The 21,987-nt window shown below is 51.1% G+C and overlaps 1 protein-coding gene across 1 annotated transcript in view; it reads left to right on the forward strand.

Annotated features, from left to right (window-relative positions):
* LARS2 (leucyl-tRNA synthetase 2, mitochondrial) overlaps positions 1–21,987 on the forward strand; it is a 109,243-nt gene that overhangs the window by 67,115 nt on the left and 20,141 nt on the right. The window contains exons 10-14 of the mRNA XM_024566067.3: positions 3,412–3,516; positions 5,870–5,985; positions 7,296–7,579; positions 11,252–11,350; positions 13,548–13,685. Of these exons, the coding sequence (XP_024421835.2) occupies positions 3,412–3,516; positions 5,870–5,985; positions 7,296–7,579; positions 11,252–11,350; positions 13,548–13,685 (742 nt within the window). The remainder of the gene's footprint in view (positions 1–3,411; positions 3,517–5,869; positions 5,986–7,295; positions 7,580–11,251; positions 11,351–13,547; positions 13,686–21,987) is intronic.

The raw sequence follows: 21,987 nt of genomic DNA on the forward strand, positions 1-21,987 counted from the left end.
TTTGTGTTTGCCTCCTGGCTAGTGATGAGCATCTGTCCGTGTGCTACTTGGCCATTTGTGTTTCTTTGGAGAAATGTCTGCTCAGATCCTCTGCCCGTTTTTAAATTGCGTTATGTTTTTATTGTTTAAATTGTAATTGTTATTCTGTTACAGTGTCCCAATTTTTCCCCCTATGCCCTCCACCCAGCCCACCCCCTGCTCCCACTTCAGTCCCCTCACCGCTGCCCACGTCCGTGGGTCATTCGTATGTTTTTTGATGGATCCTTTCCCCTCCTTTCCACCATTGCCCCCGCCCCCCTCCCTGAATTGAGTTTTTTAATTACTTAACTTTGATAGTTCTTTACGTATTCTAGATATAAGTTCCTTACCAGATGTGTTATTTATAAAATGTTCCCCCATCCTGTGGGTTGTCTCTTCACTTTCTTGATGGTGTCCTTTGAAGCACAAAAGTCGTAATTTTGATGAAGTTCAGTTTATCTTTTTTTTTTGGCTTTGGCTTTTGGTGTCCTATCTGAGAAACTGTCACCTAATCAAAGATCAAGAAGATTTACACCTATGTTTTTTCTAAGGCTTTTATAGTTTTAGATCTTACACTTAGGTCTTTAGTCAGTTCTTAGTTAATTTTTTAATAAGGAAAGGTAGGGTCCACCCTCCTGCCTTTGCATAGGGTCATGTGACTTGTTAATTCATGTGCCCACCCCCGTGTGTCTTACAAACCAGAGTGCTTCTGTCATTACCTTTGGTCTTCACTCAATATGACATCAGAGAAAAAATTGGTTTTTTTGCAGACTTCACAACTGTTTTTTAACCCATTCATGATATTCTGTCAACTCACTTTCCTGCCGTACCCTAAATCTTCCCCGTCGCACTGAACACGCGGCCGTCGTCACGTTCGGTGCTGCTGCGAAGCTGGCTGCTGTACACACTCACGTCCACCTGGCTCTTTGCCTCTGTGGAATTTCTCCCTTAGGAGGCATTCCTGAGAGTGGGATATTTTGGTCAGAGGTTATGAAGATTTTTCTAGTTCTTGCTCGGTGTCGCTTTTATTGGTTTCCGAAAGGGCCGAATCGGTTTACAGGGTCGTCTCCAACGGTGGACGGATCTCAGCGCAGCTTCACGAACACTGATGCTAGTTAGCCCTTCTCAGAGGGTTTGCTGGCTTGGGTACAAAATGAAAATTCTTCAAGATTACTTTAATTTCCATCTCTCTTTTTAAAAATTAACTTGTTTTTTAAAGTCCAGGCGGTATGTGTATATTACATGAAACGTCAAAGAGCGCTACCAACAGCAACAGTAGCCTTCTCACCCAGCCAGTGCTGACTGCTTTGGGCGTGTGTAATGTCAGTCTGGTGACTGTGACAGTGTCCTCGGAAAACGGGGACTTAAACAGACAGAGGTTTGGTTCTTGCCCACGTGAAGCTCAGAGTGGGCCTGACAAGCCTGCTTGGTGAGGCAGCAGGACCCAGGCTCTCTCCGGCTCCTGCCCCGCCCGGCTGGGACCTCACCCCTGTCTGCGGGGTCTGAGATGCTCTACCCTTCATCTTAGGGAGGGCGGGGTGGGGAAGAAGGGCATGCCCCTTCCCTTTGAGAGCGTGAACCAGACGTTGCTTCTGCATCTAGTGTCCACGGTGCTGCTCAGTGCTGCCGTTAGCTCTGCAGCCATGTGTCCAACCAAACTTGCCACTGCCGAGTCAGACGGGGGCGCAGACACAGGCGGGGTCAGCTGGCCGTCCGTGCCACACGCAGTGTCTCTGGTGCGGGCCTCCCTGTGTCTGCAGGATCGGCCTGGACTGTGCCGTCTCTGGGTCCACCACTTTGGTTTAGACATAACCTTGTGCTTGTCCTCCACCGCCCCCACCCCGCCTCGCCTTCCATCCCCCGATAACGTTACGTCATCACTGCAGAATTTGCCGACGTGCACCTCGTCTTTGAGATGGGACAGTGTGGAATCAGAAGCCTGGGTCTCCGCTTTGAAAAGTCTCAGGCCTTCAGCAGCTTGGGAAGCGGGTACCTCCCAGCCGCTGCACCTGGCTGCCAGCTGAATTCAGCCCCGAGGACCCGTGTGGGTCGCATTTCACTCTGTCCCCGCCATTCCCCGACCTGTCTTCCTGACACCCAGGATGAGAGAAGACAGAGCTGGCTTAGATGCCTACAGAGCCTGCCTTTACCCCTGAAAAATAATTCCTAGTTCCTAGGCTTATTTTAACTTTGGGGTTTGTAAAACATGTTTTAGATCATTCCAGAAAGGCTTAAATAGTGAGGGTTCATGAATGGCATGTGTTGCAGGAGGCCCAGGTGAGCTCGCTCACCGAGTTCATCCTGCGATCGCTCCTTTTGGGACTTCCTTTGGGTCTTTGTCGTGTCAGTTCTGCGCGTCTGTAGTGACGGTTCGTGTGCGTGTGGCTTGTGTCCCTGCACAGTGCTGCAGCCGGCTGGCTTTTAGATGGCACACTGTTTGGGTAGTCCCGAACAAAGTGTTTTATTATGACCCCGTAAATGCCGTGCACGGCTGAGCCAAGGATACTGTGATTACACTTTCCTCTTTATATAACTCTCTTTTTCCTGAAGTTCATGATGTCTTCGTTTTCTTTCATTTGCTTTGGTATTCTTTGAATTTCTAAGTCTTCCCACACCCTCCCTGGAGCTCTTTAAAACTCTTTGCGCTATGGTTTTCTACATATTCCAACCTGTCAGATAAATGTGTCGATTCCCTTTTTATCCTGAAGATGCTCCCTGGGGCCCCGTGTCCTGCTCACCTCTGACCTGGTCACCCTCCAGGCCCCTGCTGCTCACCTGTCATCCTGGGACCCCCCTCTGACTTTGTTCTGCAAATATCCTGCCCTCTGTCCTTTGTTGGTCCTCTGTTTCCTGGATCCCATGTCTCTCTTTCTTGATTTACCCCTTCATTTTGCTGGAACACATGCTTTAGCATCTCCTGAGGAAGGGTTCGTGGGAAGAAGCTGTTTTGACTTTGTATGTCTGGAAACCTCTCTGCTCAGTCATTTTCTACTTTCTTGTCCATGTTACGGTGCGGAATTCCAGACGCCTCCCAGTTTTACCATGGGTAGACTCCTAGGTAGATTTCTGTGTTGCTCAGTCGACTGGATGCTTGCAGTATCTTTCAAAAGGAAAAGGGGGGTGGTGGGAATGTCTTTTCTCCACCATCTGGAAAGTAAAAATGCCATTTTCACTTCTTCGTTTGATGAGCATGGACAAACATTTTCGTGTGTTTGTTTAATCTTTTGATTTTCCACTAGTGTGAATTATCCATTAAAAGCCTTCAAAGAACACACCCTTTAACTATTAGCACAAAACACAGGAGTTCAGATGCCTGTGTTTCTCACCTGTCTCCTCTGAGATTCGGGTGGCCCCAGTCGACTGGCACCCACAGGTCTTTGCTCTCGTTTTCAGATTGCCGCACGCCCGTGACAGCTGTGAGCATGCTCACCCAGCAGGAGGTCCCTGTCGTTGTCTTGGCCAAAGCTGACTTTGAGGGCTCTCTGGATTCAAAAATAGGTAAGTAGCTACTGCGTTGTGATCGGGATAGGGTGCTTAGGAGGCTTAAAGTCAACACCCCAGCCCGTTGCCGTCAGGTGAAAGAGCTGACTGTTGACTCCGTGATCCATTTGCCCCTTTGTAAAAATGGATGCTCCTCCATTTAATCCCCCTATTTACGAACTACATCTGAAAACTCCAAGTGTGCTGCACCTTGCCGGTTGCTCCTGGGAATAACAGAAGATGCCTGGCCTGCGGGTCTCGTCAGAAGAGCTGGCTGGTGAGACTCCTACCCGCGATGCAGCGAACAGTACAGGCAGAGTGGAAATCCCATTTCAGGACTCAGAACCCACGGCAGCTCCAGAGCGGGGGGGCTCCGCGCACCTGCCACCGACGTGGGCTGGGATTCTGGTGAAGGCTTTGTGGGGGAGGTGAACGGAGCTGCTCGAGAAAAGGACGGTGAGACAGTGGTACACGGACGGCGTATTTAGAACTGTGAACTGGGTATCCGCGGCAGCCGCACGCATTCGTGAGCATTCCCCAGGGTCGGCACCCCACCGAAGTTGGGCAGGAACCAAGGACGTCAGCCTAGGGACAGCCCGTCCGTAATCTGCCCCCAGATGGGCCCCGGCGTCTCTCTCTCCCATGTTCCCGCTGTAGGTTCCAGCCAGCCTCCAGAGTGCCATGTAGCATTTCTTACCAAAATCAGGTTTGTGCTCGCTGTTCTCAGGTCCGTGTTTCACAAAGTGATTTGAAGAAACACCAACACAGAAAACAGATATTAAGCTGCTCAGGTCTTTCTCTCCTGAGAGTTCAAACCTAGAAAGTGTGTCACTTAAAGGAAATGACACCTACTACTTTTATGCAGTTTATAAACAGTAAAATTCATCAATACCACTAGCCACGATAAACAACAGGAAGCTCTTGTTGATGTGACTTTTGTTCCTTTTGTTATTTTGAGTCAAATTACTGACACAAATTGAGTGTTGTGAAGGGAAAAAAAATCTGATGTTTTAGGTGTGCTTGGAAAATCATTTTTCCAGTTGTCTTGGTTTCCCACAGTTTTTCTAAGTTATTGCCCGTGGCTCTCTAAGAACAGAAACAAATCAAACGAGAGAGAGAGCGCGGCACTTTTGCTGTCTTACCTGCCCTGTGTCCTGAGCCCCGGAGACCGCCGCCATGGCCCAGAGCTTTCCCTGCGTGGCCAGATAATCCTGTGTCACCAACCCTCGTGCAAATATCACCCTTGTTACTGCGAACCACACCCTTTCGGAAGGTGGTAAATGACTCTTTTCCTCTTCTTGACCACGGACGCTGTGCAGTGGTACTTACTGCTTGTCCCCAGCCTGCAGCATTTTCGGGTTCACTGTGAGCCTGTGTTGGCTTCGTTCGCTGTTTGCTGTCAGCGATCGCACCTGCAGCACCAGCCGCGGAGTTTCCGTCTCACACAGGAGCCCCGGGGGCCCGTCTCCCGGCGTGAAGCCCCTGCCAAGGCCGGCGTTCCCGAGAGCTTGTTCCCCAGGGTCTGGCCTGGGCTTTTTCTGTAGTCCCCCGGAGCTCAGCCTCTCTCAGATGCCACACCACGTGTGGCTTCCACAAGGACACCAGCGGTCCTGGCCGCTGACCCTGCAGCAGGAGTTCTCCCCGGGGGCGAGTTGGCCACCAGGGGGCACTTGGCAACTCTAGAGACCTTTGTGTTTGTCACAGCTGCGGGGATGCTGCTGGAACCCAGCCCTACAGCGCCGAGCACCGAGAAACCTGCTTCTCTGAGTCGCAGCAGGCCTGGGCCATCCTGGGATGAGTGATTTACCTAGCGCTCAACTCCATCTCCTCGAGGGCACGTGTGGGCAGAGAATAAATGTCTCTTCAGAATGTACTGCTGCCTCTGGGAGCAAAGCGCGGTCTGAGGAAACCCACTTGCCAGCCTCTGGCTTCCTGGCTGAGTGGATTTTTCCGGGTGCTGGGACATGCCGGAGGCGCCGGCCAGCTTCTCAGGAGAAGGGACTGTCCTGTGTCACTGAGGAGGTCGAAGAAGAGGCTCGCCCCCGAGACCTGTGGTTCACTATTTCAGTGACAAAAAGCACCCCAAAGTGGATAGGTTAGAATTGCAACTATTTTGAAAAAGAAACTAAGCAAAAGGAGAAAATTTAAATAAGACCAAGATAGGTAACCGGTTGTGTTGGGGCGGTGGGTTTCTCCAGGCCTGTGCTCCCCTGTCCCGGGGGGTGGGCATGGCGTGCTTTTATAGCTTCCCTCCTGGACAAAGAGGGCGTCTCCCGGGAGAAACTAAAGCTAAGGGTTGGTGCTGGCGGTTCTTTTGTGATTTGGGCATTTTTGCAAAGGACACGTTTTGTGTTTCTTCCCCTCTCGGTAGGAATTCCCAGCACCAGCTCAGAGGACGCCATGGTAGCCCAGAGCCTGGGCCTGCCCTACTCCAACGTCATCGAAACGTCGCCAGACGGCACGGAGAGACTGAGCGGCTCTGCCGAGGTGGGTGCCTGTGGCCTGGGCCTAAGCGCTTACTTCTAAATTCATCACCTCGACATGAGTCCGATGAGACGTCGGCCTTGGGGCAAATGACAGCCTGTGTCCCCGCACCTGACAGCCTCGCAGCCTCGTTTCTGAAGCCGCAAAAGCAAAATAATATTCATTTTCAAGCTCTAGAAGTTTCTCAACTCTAAGGCAAACCCCGTTCTAGAATAGTATGGTTATCACAGCAACTAAGCTTTATTTTGGGACCCTTCTGCTTGAGAAAAATGACCTGTTCTAGGAAATCTCTTTCATTCATAAGCTCTTGGAAGGTACAAACAGTGATGCATGGGCAAGAGAGACTTTCAGGAGAGCTTGTGAGCATGTGCGCCAGGACGGAGATGCCTGCGGGAGGGCGGGGCCGAGGAGATGCCCTCCCAGGGAGGGAGTGGGTCCCACAGGAGAGCTCTGTACTTCCGGGGACACTTTGGGGCACGGCAAGGCTTAATGAAAAGAGCTGCTTTTGATAAACAAAGCGGTGCTTTCTTATTCCTTATGCCTCCCAACTGTGAGCTCCTTGGGGGCGGGCCCCAGTGCCAAGGGCAGGCCCCACCCAGAGCACACGTGTGGACCTCCGTCCCTGAACCACTCCCGGGTGCCACCGTCCAGCTGGTCGGCAGGCCACGCTGGCCCGAACCTTGTCAGTAGTTTCCTTCTCTGAAAAGCCTCGGGGGAAAGAGTTTCTCTTTTGTCCTGTTAGCGTTCTGCCCCGCTGGGTGTAAAATGGAAGGAGTGAGGAGGTACCAGAGAGGGGTCTGGTTCTTTAGGCTGGGGCCCTGAGGTCCTTACTCTGCTTGACCTCATGCCAGCCTTGGGCAATACTGAATTTTCCTCTGCTGGGAATTCCGCCCCCAGCAGAGCAGCAGCCGTTAAAGCTACACACCGTGTGGTTCTTTACCGGCAGCTGGATGCTGGGGTTCGGTGGTCCCTGCAGGTGGCACTCGGGGCGCCCCGGAACCAGGGCCGCTCTATCCATTGGACGGCCTGTGGAACATTGCCTAGGGTCCCCCAATAGGTTTTAATTGCTTTTAAAATCAGAAGGAAAAAAGTGCACTTCTAGGGTCAAAAGTTATATCCGTTGTTATTCAACATGGTCACAAAGTGTGATTTCCTGTAGCATCCTTGGGAGGAAGGGGCCGCCGTGAAGGCAAAGGCCCGCAAGGCTCACAGGAGCCGGTGCACAGGACCACGTGAACCCGGCAGTCCCGGGGGCGGCGTGGGAGGGTGGTTTGTTCCTGTGCCGGGGGCAACAGTATCTCCTTCCCTCTCAGTTCACAGGTATGAACCGGCAGGAAGCATTTCTAGCCCTGACTCAGAAAGCCCGGAGGATGAGAGTGGGTGGAGATGTGACAAGTGACAAACTGAAGGACTGGCTGATCTCCAGGCAGCGGTACTGGGGCACGCCAATCCCCATGGTCCACTGCCCGGCCTGCGGCCCTGTGCCCGTGCCCCTGGAGGACTTGCCCGTGACCTTGCCCATCATCACATCCTTCACCGGCAAGGGCGGCTCCCCACTGGCCACGGCTTCGGAGTGGGTGAACTGCCCCTGTCCCAGGTAAGGCGCCATGTCCCCGGCCGAGGCTGTGTCTATGGCCCGGCACCCTGCTGGGGTTTCAGACCCCCTTCTCCCTCGGGCTAACTCTGCGTCCCTTTTCTGGTACTCCTACCAGGCCAGAAAGAATACCACTGGTCTTTTGGGACCTTTGAGAGAAGGGGCTAGAGTCGGGGGCCCAGCCACTGTGATGGGCACCCTCTTCCCCCCTCTGAGCTGGGGGAGTGGCCACGTCAACTCGCATCTTTCCCACAAGCTCGGTCCGACTGATGGGAAAGCTACACACTGTCACCGCAACTGTCCGACGGTCCATTGTCTTTCAGGGGCAGCCCCCAGAGCTGCACGGAGATGAGAGGAAGTGTTTTCTCCTCTCTGCCCTAGAGTTCCCGCACCCACCGACTGTGGTAACGGAGGACACTTTATCGCAGGGGGCAGAGTTCCCGCACCCACTGACTGTGGTAACGGCGGACACTTTATCACAGGGGACAGAGTTCCCGCACCCACCGACTGGTAACGGCGGACACTTTATCACAGGGGCAGAGTGGAAGCTGCCACAGTGAGCATGCTCAGGGGGGTTGTTCTTCAGTACATTTGCGACAGGCCAGAGTTCTTTTTGTTTAAAGATTTTATTTATTTTAGAGAGGGGGAGGGAGGGAGAAAGAGTGGGAGAGGGCCATCAACATGTGGTTGCCTCTCACATGTCCCCTGACAACTGGGGACCTGGCCCACAACCCAGGCGTGCGCCCTGACTGGGAATCGAACCGGTGACCCTTTGGTTTGCAAGCCGGCACTCAGTCCACTGAACCACACCAGCCAGGGTGACAGGCCAGAGTGCTGACAGAAAAACATAATCCTACTTTGCAGGTACAACTTTTATGATGCCTCACCAGCTCATTACATAAATAGTAGCCGATAGCAAGCTCTAGTATTTGCCTTTGTCCTTCTGTGGAAAAGCCATTTTTCTCTGCTGTGTAGATCACAATGAGGAAGTTTGGAAATAGTTTCTTCCCCTGCCAGCATGGAGCAGAGTTCCCGGTTGGTAATTAGGCAGCCCCCCCTCAGGCTGGGGAGCCAGACAGCAGTGGGTTCCAGTACTGGCCAGGCCCGTCCACCAGCTGGTCGGCCTTGGGAAAGCTCCTTGACCTCTCTGAGCTCTGATTCCTAAAACAGTCCCGTTGAAGGGCTGCTCAGAAGACTGCATGAACCCACCGAGTCCTGCGTGGCGGCTCCCACGTTTAGTAAATCTGAGTGAGTGACACAGCGTCCCTCCCAGGCCCTCACCCAGGCAGTCTTGAGACTTGGAGGCAGGGCCATAGGAAGCCCTGGACCATTTTCGCGTAGAAACATAGGCCTAGGAGGAAAATAACACAGCCTCTTTGTTGATAAGCAGTAACAAAGGGCTCTCCTGCCGGGGATGCTGGTCTTCAGGCCCTGTTCACAGTCGTTGGGGCCTTGTCGTGGGAGCACAGTTTCCTACACCGGCTGCAGGTTCCTGGGGGGCAGGGCCGGGCCTTGGTGCTGGTCTGAGTGCTCCGGGCGGTTCTACCGAGCAGCCAGGGCTGAGAGCCTCTGGGCCAGCGTGGCCAAGTGGGCAGCCCCATGGTGAGGACCGCAGGCACCAGAGCCCAACAGGTGTGGGTCCCCTACCCTTGAGCTCCAAGACCTTGGGTGGATTTCTTAACCTCTCTGAACCCCAGTTACTCATCTACAAAATGGGGTTCTAAGTGGTATCCCCCTCGGAACCCCCAGGGGTCCTGGGAAGCATGATCAGCGCCAGCTCCCAGGGTTAGTGTTCCCTCTGCTGGAGCTAATGACGATGCTTACGTCACTGTCCCCGTCATCTGTCCCTCCCACCAGCGATCACCTCGTCCACACCGGCCAGCCTTGGAGCCAGCAGTAAAGCGCGTCGCTTGTCTGTAAGTCCCGCAGGACCATTCGAAAGAAACTCAGCGTGGCCGCACTCTCCTCCTAACTTGTGCGGGTGAGGGAGGCGAGGTAACCCTTGCCTTCTAAGTACTTCCCGCACGGTGTCTGAGTTCTAGTTGAATGCTCTCCAGATAAAGAGACCTGGCAGGTTCCTTAGGGTCGGAGACAGACTGGTGTCTTAGGGCAGCGCTGGGGGCCAGGAAATGGGATTTCCTGGAGGGCCTCTCTGATAAGCTCCTGCCCGCTGGGGACCACCACTGTTCTCCTGTGAGTCCCCCGAAAGAAGTGCAGGAGGATCTGGGGAGCCCCAGAGCCCAGCCCCTCATAGCTGGGGCTCCTGCGTCTGCTCAGCCACTCCCATTTAGTGAGTGGGAGGGGAGGAGCGGCTCTCCCCTCGGGTGGCATTTGTGGAGCCGGTGTGAACTGCTTCAAGGATGCGAGATAGAAGTGCAGCCCTTCTCTTATTTAAAAATTAAAAACAGACACGGGCCCTTGCATGCCAAATTAGTGGCAGATTCATCGCTTTTTGGGCTCCACATGTCCCTCCTCATCCTCCAAGAACCTCCAAGAACTCACTGCCCACGGGCGGCGTTTAGAAGGAGGGTTGGTCCTGCCTCCTTGTGTCTAAAGGGAGAGCCTGGAGTCAGAGCATGCTCAGCTGTGTGGCTTCTCACTGCCGCTCGACCTGCGCACTGCTGGCCCAGGCCTGGAGGGGCCCTCACAGGAGCTGAGCCCCTCCTTGGCTAGGCTTGACAGAGGGCACCCTCTGTGGGACACTAGAAGTTGCAGCTTTGGGCACCTGGTTCTGTCACTCCCCAGGCCTACCACCCTAGGAACCGTGCTTCACAACCGGTTCAGCAGTCGGGCCCTGGCAGAACTGCACCCCAGCCCCCACCCCGCATCGCCCTCCCTAGGATGTGTGTGGGCTGCTCGCTCTTCCCAGCCCCTCCCACACCGGGGCTCTCCCCTGGCTTTCCTGCCCCGTAGGTCTGTCTTCGCCCTTCTGTTAGGGGCCTGTGTTTCAGCAGTGGGCGTTGGTACATGTGTGCTGAATAGCCCTCTGGAGGGGGCTTCCGGTTTGCAGTGTTGCCGACTCCTGCGGTGTGCGCACTCCCACCAAGGGCTGATTTTAGGCCACCTCCTTGACACCACTTGTCACTGAGCGGGGAGGCGGCTCTCACAGTTGATTCCCACGAGGTGGGATGAGTCGGCTGCAGCGTACTCTGCCTGTGGGCCTCAAAGGTGATTTATCTTCTAAGGTCACCCCAGTGGATTTCTGCACCCCATCCCCTAGAGCAGAGATTTTTTTTTTAAAGTTCATTTTTCAGTGCAACATCTTGCTACATTTGTTTTTCAACTTTTCTCCATAAGTTGTTTCACCTCTTACACGTCATAAAGCAAGCATTGGCTGAAGGCAGTCTTGACGTGCCTGAAATAGAAGCTAATGTGCAGAAAAGACACTTGTCCTATTTTAGGTTGCTCGGTTTTCTACCAGGTTAAATTCGGAGAAGTGGAGAATAAGGCTTTTAATTGTTCAAGGCTGAAACTTTTATTTTGTGAATTCCTTCAAAGCATCATGTAGGAGACAAGACAGAAAAGAGAGCTTTCTCCAAATGATCTTTCCCAGACGCGGCACTGTTCCTATGACATTTCGGATTCCTCCTAATTACCGTGGCTTTCTCAAGAGCCGGTGGAAAACTGCATTAATATTTGAAAGAACCCAGTTGATGGACTCCATTTATTTCTCAGGTGCAAGGGAGCAGCCAAGAGAGAGACAGACACGATGGACACCTTTGTCGACTCTGCCTGGTACTACTTCAGATACACCGACCCTCACAACCCTCACAGGTAGGGCCCTGCGCAGCGCCCGGGTGCACCTCCGCCCGGGTCTTCCAGCGAGCACACACCGACGTGGAATCAGCTGTGTGAGAGGTGTACGGGGGAAGTGCCCAGTACGAATGAAGGGTGAGGGTGCAGGAGTCGGCAGGGAACACCCTCACACCATGATGTGGCTGACACCTGGGAAGGACGGGGACCTGGCAGGAAGAGCCTCAGACCACCCTGCGGCTCTGAGAAAGTCTCCCCCAGGCCGACAGGAAGCCCCCCGGGCAGAGCTGGCCGTCTGGAGGCCCAGGTCAGGCAGAGATGACACTGCCCTGCTCCGCTCCCTCTGGGGCAGCGTGGACACCTGGTGGCTTTCAGATGGAGCTGCTGGGACACGTGCTCCCTGAAGCAGATCTCGTAAAGGGAGCGTGCTGTTAAATGATTGAATTCGGTTCTTCACAGCCGAGAAAGCCGCCGGGACAAGAAAGATAAAACACGGGAAAAGGAAGGAGGTGCTGTAGTCAGACCCCCTGGCCCTGCAATGGCCTGCGTTTGTGCATTTCTAAAGCTCTAATGTTACTTACTTACCCGAAATTAATGATGTAGCTATACAGGGAGGGCAGGAGAGAAGGTTTCTGAGAGCTAACAGACGTCACCTCTTCTCATGCAGTCAACAGTTAACATCTAAAATTGATTATCAACAAAGTATACACATATCTTTAACAACTGCCAGCCGAACCGCTAGGGGATTACAAGTGGCCAAGGGCGGGCTGGGGGAGGAGACAGTGGGGGAAGGGGCCGGAGGGAGACCACTGTGCTGAGCAGCTCACCTTGCAGTGCCCTTTGGTTTTCAGCCGTGTGCCAGTGATTCCTTGAACAAGCAGATAAATGAAGGAAAGAGAGCAGTAGGTAGATAGGTAAAGAGAGAAGGAGAACAGAACTATCGCAGAGCACAGGACACACTGCAAAACACCTGTGTTCAGAGACCTTGCCAGCCTGCTCCTGTCTGTGGGAGGACAATTATTCCGAACCCCGCAACGCACATATAAAAACGCGCTGTTTTTCCTCTTTGATTGTAAAATCACATATTTCCGTCTTGCAGCATCTCAGCCCCTCATTCATCCCAGACTTGGGGCTGAGGCCCATCCTTGACTTCCCTTTCTTTTCTGGCACCTGGATTAGCAGTTGGATTTCTCTGGGGAGCCATTGTCCACAAAGAAAAAAAAAGATTTTCGATTTACTGGCATGCTGGCATGGTGACTGGAGGAGAGGTGACCAGACTGCGGGGAGATGCCAGCGGGTGCTGCTTCAACAGGCTCACCTGCTGAGCAACAGGCTCTTGTTTCCCGCCCGAGCTGGAGCTGCCAAGTCCATGCTGCAGGGGAGGGGGGAGGGGAGTGTGTGTTTGTGGGGGTGGGGAGCATCACGGGTGTTTGTGAAACCGTGGAGCACGGATCCACTCCCTGGGGAATGGAGAGGTCTGTCCCCAGCCATCCCTGCCCCAGCTCACACTCGCACACACACCTCTGCACACTCACAGACATTCCTCCAAGAGTCCCAGCCAGCAAACACAGGGAACTGGTATTTCTTCTCCTCCCAGGATTGTAAGGGCCGGGAGTATGAGCACACCTTACTTGTGGGATCTCTCTGGACTAAATCTCTGTTACGTGAGAGAGAGTTTTGGGGCTCTTTTCCGACAGTGACCCTAAATTTGCTCACTGCATTCAGGAGCCATATACAAGCTCTTGCCGACTGTCTGCATTTTAAAAATAAGATTGAATTTCTGTTTTAAAATGAATACATGGTAAGTCCCCATTGTAAATGACACATTGCCCCCTATTGGTAAGAACTTAAAATCTCGATTTTCTATCATAATAAAAATTAAAGTACATCTAGATATTCAGATATGCATTGTACAGAAATAGCTTTTTTCCCACTGGTATATTTTCTTCTCTCCCTCATTTTATGTAAAAATTGCATTTGTTAAAATATGTCAGTAATAGCTTCTGGAACAGTTTATAAATTGTACAAATTAACGCTGAGCCGATTTTTCCCCTCCTTTGTTATATAAGGCTTTTCTCGTATTATGTTTTGAAGAGGCACTCCCCGTTCTCCCCTGATGTGACTTATTCCAGGGCATGTGCAAACTACAGCCAGGCTGTCCCGTCCTGCGGCCGTGGTAGCGCAGGCTTTGAGAAATGACCGTCCCTCTTTCCTCCAGGCCCTTTAGCGCAGCGCTGGCCGACCACTGGATGCCTGTGGATTTGTACGTTGGAGGGAAAGAGCACGCCGTCATGCACCTGTTCTACGCGAGATTCTTTAGTCACTTTTGCCACGATCAAAAAATGGTCAAACACAGGTGAGCACGGGTCCCGTGTCGCGAAAGAGTTCAGCACCAGGAACGGCAGCTGAAAGCGGGTGTCAGTCTCCTGAAGCCGGGCCAGTGTATGTGGCAGAAGAATTCTGTTTTTCCAGTGTGCTTGAGAGGCCATGGTCAGCCTGAGCCACCGGAAGTGCCCTTCTGTGGCCTAATTGGCTCTAGCAGGTGGTATCTCCTGTTCGCATTAAAGCTTGCCTTCAGCCCTTCCCTGTTGAACTGAGTTACGTAATTGAGGTTTTTTACTTGAGAGGCAGAGAAGAGCGGTTTGTGATGTTACACTGCAGCCTTTCGTGGCTTCTGATGTGAGGCCGTGTTTGTCTTCTGGTGCCTTAATGGAAGCCCTATTGCCGAGCTCGACTGAACACTCTCTGAGTACGGCACTCTGACAACGGTGCCTAATGGATGGAAACCTCGTGAAAGACCCACTGATAAGTCCCTTTCTTGTTGGCCTGTGGTCTAGTCCCCACTGCGTTCACAAGGACGTGTGTGTGCTTTTTCCCCATGAAGTACATCGTATATAAAAGATGTATTTAATGTGTTACACAATGTAAAGCCTGAAATGAAATGCCAGGCAGCCCCTTCTCGGCTTAGGACCCAGAGCATTACAGGTTCCCTGGAACGCCGGGTGCCTCCGCCGCGGTCCAATCATCCCTCTTCCGGCACCACCACGCCTCGCCCGGCAAACCCGTCTCCTCGATCTCGCATTACGCTCCCACTTTTCTCCATCACTGCATCACCTCTGTGTGTGTTTTTCAACAGTGTATGTTGTTTACTTTTCCTGTGTTTGTACTGGGCATAAATAGAATCCCACTTCGTGTATCCTGGTTGCTTTTCTCACTCAATGTTTTCGGGATTTATCCACGTTGCTGCCTGGGCTTGTTTCATTCCTGTCGCCCGGTGGGCGGGGCTCGGTTTGTGGTCGCTGGACAGTTTTGTGCGACCACGAACAGAACCACACATTCTCGTACGTCCTCTGACCCCCGCGTCAGCGGTTCCCTAGAACTGCTGGGCTGTGGGGTTTGCGGAGCTTCGCCCTGACCCAGGAACACCAGGTTCTTCCAGATGGGTTAGCTGACCCCACCCTTCCACCAGCAGAGCCGAGGGCCCCTCGTGCTCCAAGTCTTCATCGTTCAGCCGCGTCTTGACAAGCAGGTGGTTACATGATGGACTGCTCTCGAGTTACAGTCAAATTGCAAACCCGGCTGACTTACGGAAGTTTGGCGTGTCTTCACTGCACTTAGGGACCTCTGCGTGTCCTCTTCTCTTGGGTCCCTGTTCGTGACCTTGTCCTTGCTTCTTCCGGGTCGTCTTCTGTTGGTTGCAGGGATTCTTCCTTGTTCTGGATGCTGATGCCCAGTGCGTATTGCAAGTATTTTTCCCAGCGCTTAGCTTGTCGCATCTTCATGATGTCTTCTGGTGAACAAAAACTCTTAATTTGATGCAGTAAATTTTAATCATCTTTTATTGCTTTTTGTGTCTCAGCACCATCCATTTCCCCATTGGCTGGTAGTGCCCTCTCTCATCAATCAAGTTTTCACGCATACCCGGGGGCCTGTTTATAGGGTCTTTATCCATTCATTGGTCCATTTGCTTTTTCCTGTGCTAGTTGTTTACTGGCTTTATGCATGTTTGGTTAGGGAGGTGCGTCTACTTTGTTCTTTTCCTCTAGGAGTATCTTAGTGATGATTGGACCTTTATTCTTCCGTGTGAATTCCAGATTCAGCTTGTCAAAGTCCACGAGAGTATCTGGTGGGAGTGCACTTGGAATTGCTGCTGTTTTTTCTCACCCTTCCTGCGTCTCCGATCTTAACATCTGAACTCATCTATCCCTTTTATCTGAAATATATGCTTTAGAATATTTCTCATGTTCTTTAGTGAAGGTCCCTCTGTTAGTACTTATTTGTGAGTTTGCCAACTCGGTGACACATTTAAAACGTGTGTGTGTGTGTGCATTTATATCTTATCTGTTTTTTTCATAAATTTTCATCCGGACAGTAAACCAGGCTCCCTTGTCTGCGGTTACTGCCAGGAGCTTAATTCCTGGGATGTTTTTGAGTTGCTGTTGTGTTTCCTTTTTTCTTTTTAATACAACATCCTTTAGGATATTTTTTCATTGCAGAGAAAAGGAGGAGAATATCTGATTATCTCCCTGTCTAGGTAACCCCCACTAACAATAAAATATAAAATAATAAAAAACTAATACATGTGCCCTGGCTGGTGTGGCTCAGGGGATTGAGTGCCGGCCTGCAAACCAAAGGATCGCCAGTTTGATTCCCAGTCAGGGCACGTGCCTGGGTTGCAAGCCAGCTCCCCAGTAGGGGGCGCACAAGAGGCAACCACACACTGATGTTTCGTCTCTTTCTCTCTTGCTCTCTCTCTAAAAATAAATAAATAAAATCTTAAAAAAAAAATACATGTATAAGATTAAGATTTTCAGCTGCACAGAAAGGAACATTAAAATCTCCCTCCCTGCACCCCACTCTCCACACTCCTCCTCAGCCTGCTCACAGTTTCTCTTGATTTCTTCCAGGAAAACATTTTGCATATCTCCATGCTTCTGTTGACACATTAATTTTCAAATGCATATATTGCACGCATCTGTTGCTTTTTTTGATTCAATAATATATCCTGGTGATCTTTCCACATGAGCACATAAAAATCTCCTATTCTTTTAAATTTATTCACAGTATTCCATCATATGGATATGCCATAATTTATCAAAGCAGTCATCTATTTTTTTAATTGCTTTTGCAAAATAATAAAATAATCCAGTGACTATCTGTATTCTTGTCAGGTGTCTGGAATCATATCTGTAGGTTCTAGTCCTAACGCTGCAGAACTCTGGGCCAAAGGATGGGCGTTTTAAAATTTTTGATAGCTAAAAAAGACACGGCTTTGCAAACCTCTGGCGCCCACGGACATCCAGTTTCATTCAAAAGCGGCACGTTGAAAGCTCAGACCTGCTCCCCCACTCTGTCTGCATGCACGGATTAAAGATTTACTTACAGAAAACTAATTCAGCATATAAGTTAAATACCTAAAATAATTTTCTTCTCATTAGCCCCAGAGAGCTTCGGGTGTAAAAATAAACTGATCTGCGCCGGGACACCGAACGCATTAGCGGCACTAATCCTCAGTGATAAATGAGTTAAACTGTCCCTACCCTGGCTCCTGAATCCATGTGATGCTGCCTCGAGTTTCTCATCCCTCTCCGTGGGAACTCCTCCACCTCGCCAGGTCCAAATGACCTGGAAATCGCCCCCTGTGCTTGTTGCAGTCCGCTGGTATCGTACACGCTCCGTGACTGTTTAAATAAACTGAGTTTAACCCCTTGACATAAACCAATAGAAGTTTATGTCCTTGAAAGGCAGGGTTCTGTGTGGGATGGGAAAAGGGTGGAGGTTACATACGAGGACCAACTACAACATCAGGAGCATTTCTGTCTCTCATGGCTCTAGAAACAAGGACCATGAGTGCCTTCTGGCTCCTCATCAGTGGGGCGCCTTTCTCCAGCTTGCGAACAGTTCTTTGTAGAAGTAACACATAAATCAAGAAGTCATTCAACGGCTTTTTTAAGGTATAGGACAGGGCCTGGCTGCTTTTATGACTTCTTCGCTGTGGTTTGAAAATATATTTGAGGAGAAGAAAAGGGGTGCGGCATTCCAACATCATTTGAAAATACAGTTTGGGGTATGACTTAGTTCTATTCAAATGAAGTTCTAACGCGCTTTACCATCACCTTTAAGGGATTGCTGTGTGGTGTAAACTGAACTCTATCTATGCAGTATTTGTTGGGGTTTTTTAATTCTTGAAAAGAGAAGATTCTTTTCCATACCCTCCCACCCTGAATAAAAGAGAGAGATGTATTTTAAGCACTCAGAAGTCTGGCCCTTTTGAAGAAGGAACGGAGAGGGCCCTTTCCACACGGTTGTCAGACCACTCCTGCTAAACACTTGGGGCAGTGGGCCCAAGAGACAGTCCCTGGCATCGTGCCTTCATCAGCCACGTGTGCTAAACCCGCGGGCGCTAAACCCGCGGGCCACACTGCAATGAGGACCGCCCGCTTCCTGCGATGAGAAATGCAGAAGGCTTAGGTCGAGGTTTGACCAAAACGGAGCCTGCCAACTACATGTGGCTTTCTCTTTACTTAGTAGCTATTTTTCTGAAACGCACATATATCAGACTGTTACGTCTACTTCTGTGTTCCTTTGGAGTAGCGCCGTCATTTCCGGAGGGGTCTCAGACAAGAGCTGGTCCCCTTTCGTTCGTTTCTGAGCCCTTTGGCCTCTGTCTCAAGCAGTAGTTCTACACTGGGAGCCCCGAGGCCTGGGTCCCTTGCTCAGTTGGACCACTGATTAGCATCTGGACCAGAAACCTAACCCCTTGGGTTCTCAGTGGCCTCACTGAAGTGAGGATTTCAGTCACCTCCAGGCTCCCTTTTCCCTCTATAGTTCTGGGTGAATTTCTCCAAGTACTGAACAGAAACAACAAAGGTTTAAGTGGATCAAATAATCCTTTCCGTTTTCCAAAAGCATCCTGGCCCTTTCTTTCACCACCTGCACATTTGCACATTGGGGTTTGCATTTGAAGGTCTCTTTCCCCTTCCGAGATAAGCTGGCCTCCAGGTTGGGTGTGGCCGCACACAGGACTGCTGGTGCCCTAGCTGTGTATCTGACACACCAGGTTAATGATTAAGCCAGAATTAACAGCAGCAGGAAATTTGCAAAACAAGACATACAGGTGATCGAGAAACATACTGTAAAATGTTTCCCTCACTGGCAGTCAGAGAAATACTAATTCCACAGCAAGGAGTGCAATTTTCCATAGAGCAAAGGGGCTGGGATGGGAGCCGCTTGCTCCAGCAGGAGGGCGGTGTAGGCAGGCGGGTGTAGAGTGAGCCCTTCAAACATGCACACTTCGGACACGCTGGTTACACTTGGAGAAATCCAGCCCAAGGAAATGAGCAGAAATGCAAACTTACCCACCAAAATTTGTGGCTGTAACCTAAAGGCCCCAAAATGCCGAGAGTAAATCAAGCATAGCCCATCTGTATGGAGGACTCTTCTACACCTCTTTAAAATTATAGTGCAAAGAATCTTTAATAACACGGAGAAAGACACCTGAAGCAATGAGAAGTGAAAAGGCAAGATATAAAGTTGTAGATACGATTTCTTTGTCCCCATCTTTATACGTACGTACACCGTGCAAGAGAGAAGACTAGAAAAAATTAGGCCAGCATGTTAAGGTGAGCATTCTCCAGATGGCAAACTAATTGGTGGTTTTATTCGTTTTTAATGTATTTTTGATATTTTCCAGATTTTTTCAATGATTATATAATAACTTTATAATAGGAAAAAAAAACCAAAAACCAGTCCTCTACAGTAGTTACAGGGTCTGGCACACATAACGCCCTTTTTAATTACAAAGTCTTTTATTATAAAATCATAGGTATGTAATCCTGTAACGTAACAATATTGCCCTCAAGCACACCGCGTGACATTTGAGGTGAAATGTTCAAATTGCTGTCCGTCTCGTGCGAGACATTCGCAAACCCTACCGACCGCACTCAATGGCAGTACTTCTGCCGGGCCCTGTATTTCGCAGCAGGGAGAGGCACTGGGCCTCCCAGTTTGATTCATGGTTGTGGTGGGTGTCAGCTTTGGCTGGACGTCACTCCGCGCTAGGTCGTCGGGACTGGGATGGCTGCTGCAGAGGGGCGCGTGGCCGTGAGGGCAGGGTCGTGCCTGGTGTCCACTGACCTGAGATACGGAAGCCTTTTCTCTCCCTTTGTGAGAAAGGCTGTAAACATGGGGATCTGGTTGGGTTCCGTTGTTGCTCTTTAATACAACTCGGGGAGACACTAGATCCCCTGCATTGAAATTCTCCCAGCGGTGAGCAGTCAACAAAGAGCAGCAGCGTCAGAAGCGGGTGCTGCACTCTTCACAGCCATCTGCTGACCTTGGAGGGCTCAGCAGGCCCTGGTCCTCTGATCCCGCTGGAAACGGAGCTACTGGGAGGAGGGACAAGAGGGGAATAGATGAGAAGCTTTGCTTGGATCCCACTGTACTAATAAGGTCTCCTGTGCTATTGGGCTGGCTGCTAGGAAATAGGAACAGTGGTATTTTAAGAATGAGCTGTGGCTTAATACTTGGAAACTGGCTAATGATGTAAATATGATGGTCCTAGACACAGGGTGAGGAAGAGGAGGAGGTGCACTTAGTCTGGAAAGTCCAAGCTAGCAACTGTTTTCAGAGACCCAAGGCTTCCTGCTTCCTTTTTTCCAGATCTACATAGTAGCTGCCTGACCAGGTCAGGAGAGTGGGCAGCAGGCTCTCAGGGCTTCATGAGTAGGTCAGTGTCGTCCCCAGTGACTGGTCAGGCCTCTGATGGGTCCTGAGATTCTCGTAGCCGCCTCTTGGTTAGTATGTTCCTTGTATGCAGTGATTTCTATAAGGTGCTTATAGCCTATCAGTCTGTGTTCTGGAATTCCTTGTCTATGCTATTAATTAGCAACCCCCCACACCCCACCCTCCCTCTCAATTTCTTCCTCCCCTTCCTCCCTGCCCCATCTGTCCCTCCCTTCTTTCCTTCTTAGTGGGACAAAGGTGGCCCTCCATGACCAGCAGGTGTGAGTTAGAATTGCTGAATGGTACAGTCCAAACGATCAAGGACACTCTGAAGATCCATCACTCTGCCTGCCTGTAGCTGTGCTGCAGTGCCAGCGATGTGATCCACCTCCGGCCCCGGCAGTAAAGGAGCCAGGAGAAAGCACAGGTGTCTCTTCACGAAATGACACCGTCTAGGGCCGTCCTCAAGGCAGATGCCCTCATGATGCCCCCACTCTGGATGGCCCCCGAGTCTGAGGGGGTATGTTGACGGTTTAGACTTGCAGGTTTTGCTTTGTTTTAAAGCCCCTGCTACACAGTCACTGGGATGGATGAATAACCCAGTTGCTTTTATGTGTTTCCAGGTATCATTTGTTGAATGAATGAATGAATGAATGAATGAATGAATAATCAAATGGGAAATACGTTACACCAGTCGTGCCTCTTGGTGGTGAACTTGGCAATGTGGTGTGATCTCTGCTGCAGTAGCATTGGGTTCCAAGTCCAGCAGGACCCTTATGGTCCCCTTGACCCTCACTCCCATGCACCGTGTCCTCCAAGTCACACTCGGTGCCTCCTCTTTGAGGTGTTGACTGTTATTTATGAACTCATCTTGGGCCGCTCATTTTACGTAAGCTCTCTGATTAATAGCAGAGTGCTCTGCACCCAGTTGTTCAGATGTGTGTTGAGTAAATAAACACTTGTGACTCCTCGTTTAGAGCTAAACTGTACATGGTGGTGGTGGCGGGGGGTGGGGGGAATGTGGCTGGCTTCAGCCCAGAAAATGAGAACCAGATCCACACAGCCCTGGGGAGCCCCCGCTGGGGCCCTGAAGAGTGGGGTAGGGATCGCTGGGGAGTGAGCAGAATTGCAGGCGCTGGGAAACTCCCCTGCCCCCCTGTGAAATTCAAGGCACACCCCCCTGGGCTTCTCCCGACTCTCATTGTTCCTGCTGCTCCTCCTGTGAGCCTAAAGGGGACTGAGTTTGAGACCTTTGAGTGCACCTCTCCCTGCAAAAGCTCATGGCCCCAACCCGTTGCACCCTGCGTCTGCCCGTCCTTCGCCTCTTTCTTCCTCTGTCACTTGTCCCCACCTCTGCTCAGCACCAGGTTTATTTATTTGTTCATGAGAATAAGCTTGATTTAGTTCAAACCAATTAACGTTTATCGAGGATCCACTGTGAGCCACTGGGGACTTGACTGGGAAGGAGCTGACCTTCGGACACGACTAGACTCTCCTTTCCTCCCTCTTGGCTGAGGATGCTGGGGCATTGGTTTGGTCCAGTGAGAGCCAACAGGCCCATTCCCCCAGGACCGAGGGTGCTCTGCCCACCAGGATATCCCCTCGGCCTGGCTCAGGCCAAACGCAGAGTAGGCGCTCAGTAAACTCCTGCTGAATTAAAAAAAAAAAAAAAGATACATTTCACACGGTAGCTGTGCTTCCTGAGAATGTGGTACTAGGAAGAATTCGAGGCTCCGTCTGAGTCAGCCAGGAAGAGCTGCCAGGCAGCATCTGTGATGTCTCAGAGGTGGACGGCCGGGGCACCTGGGCAGTCTCACCATCCTAGCTGCAGGTGACACCCAGCGGCCCTGCAGGAGGGACTGCAGCCCCGGGAGACAGCAGGCCTTCAGTTAGCAGCTGGGTCGTTGTTTCAGAAACAGGTGCACAGCCCTCTG

Source organism: Desmodus rotundus, chromosome 8, assembly GCF_022682495.2.
Source record: "Desmodus rotundus isolate HL8 chromosome 8, HLdesRot8A.1, whole genome shotgun sequence".
NCBI lineage: Eukaryota > Metazoa > Chordata > Mammalia > Chiroptera > Phyllostomidae > Desmodus > Desmodus rotundus.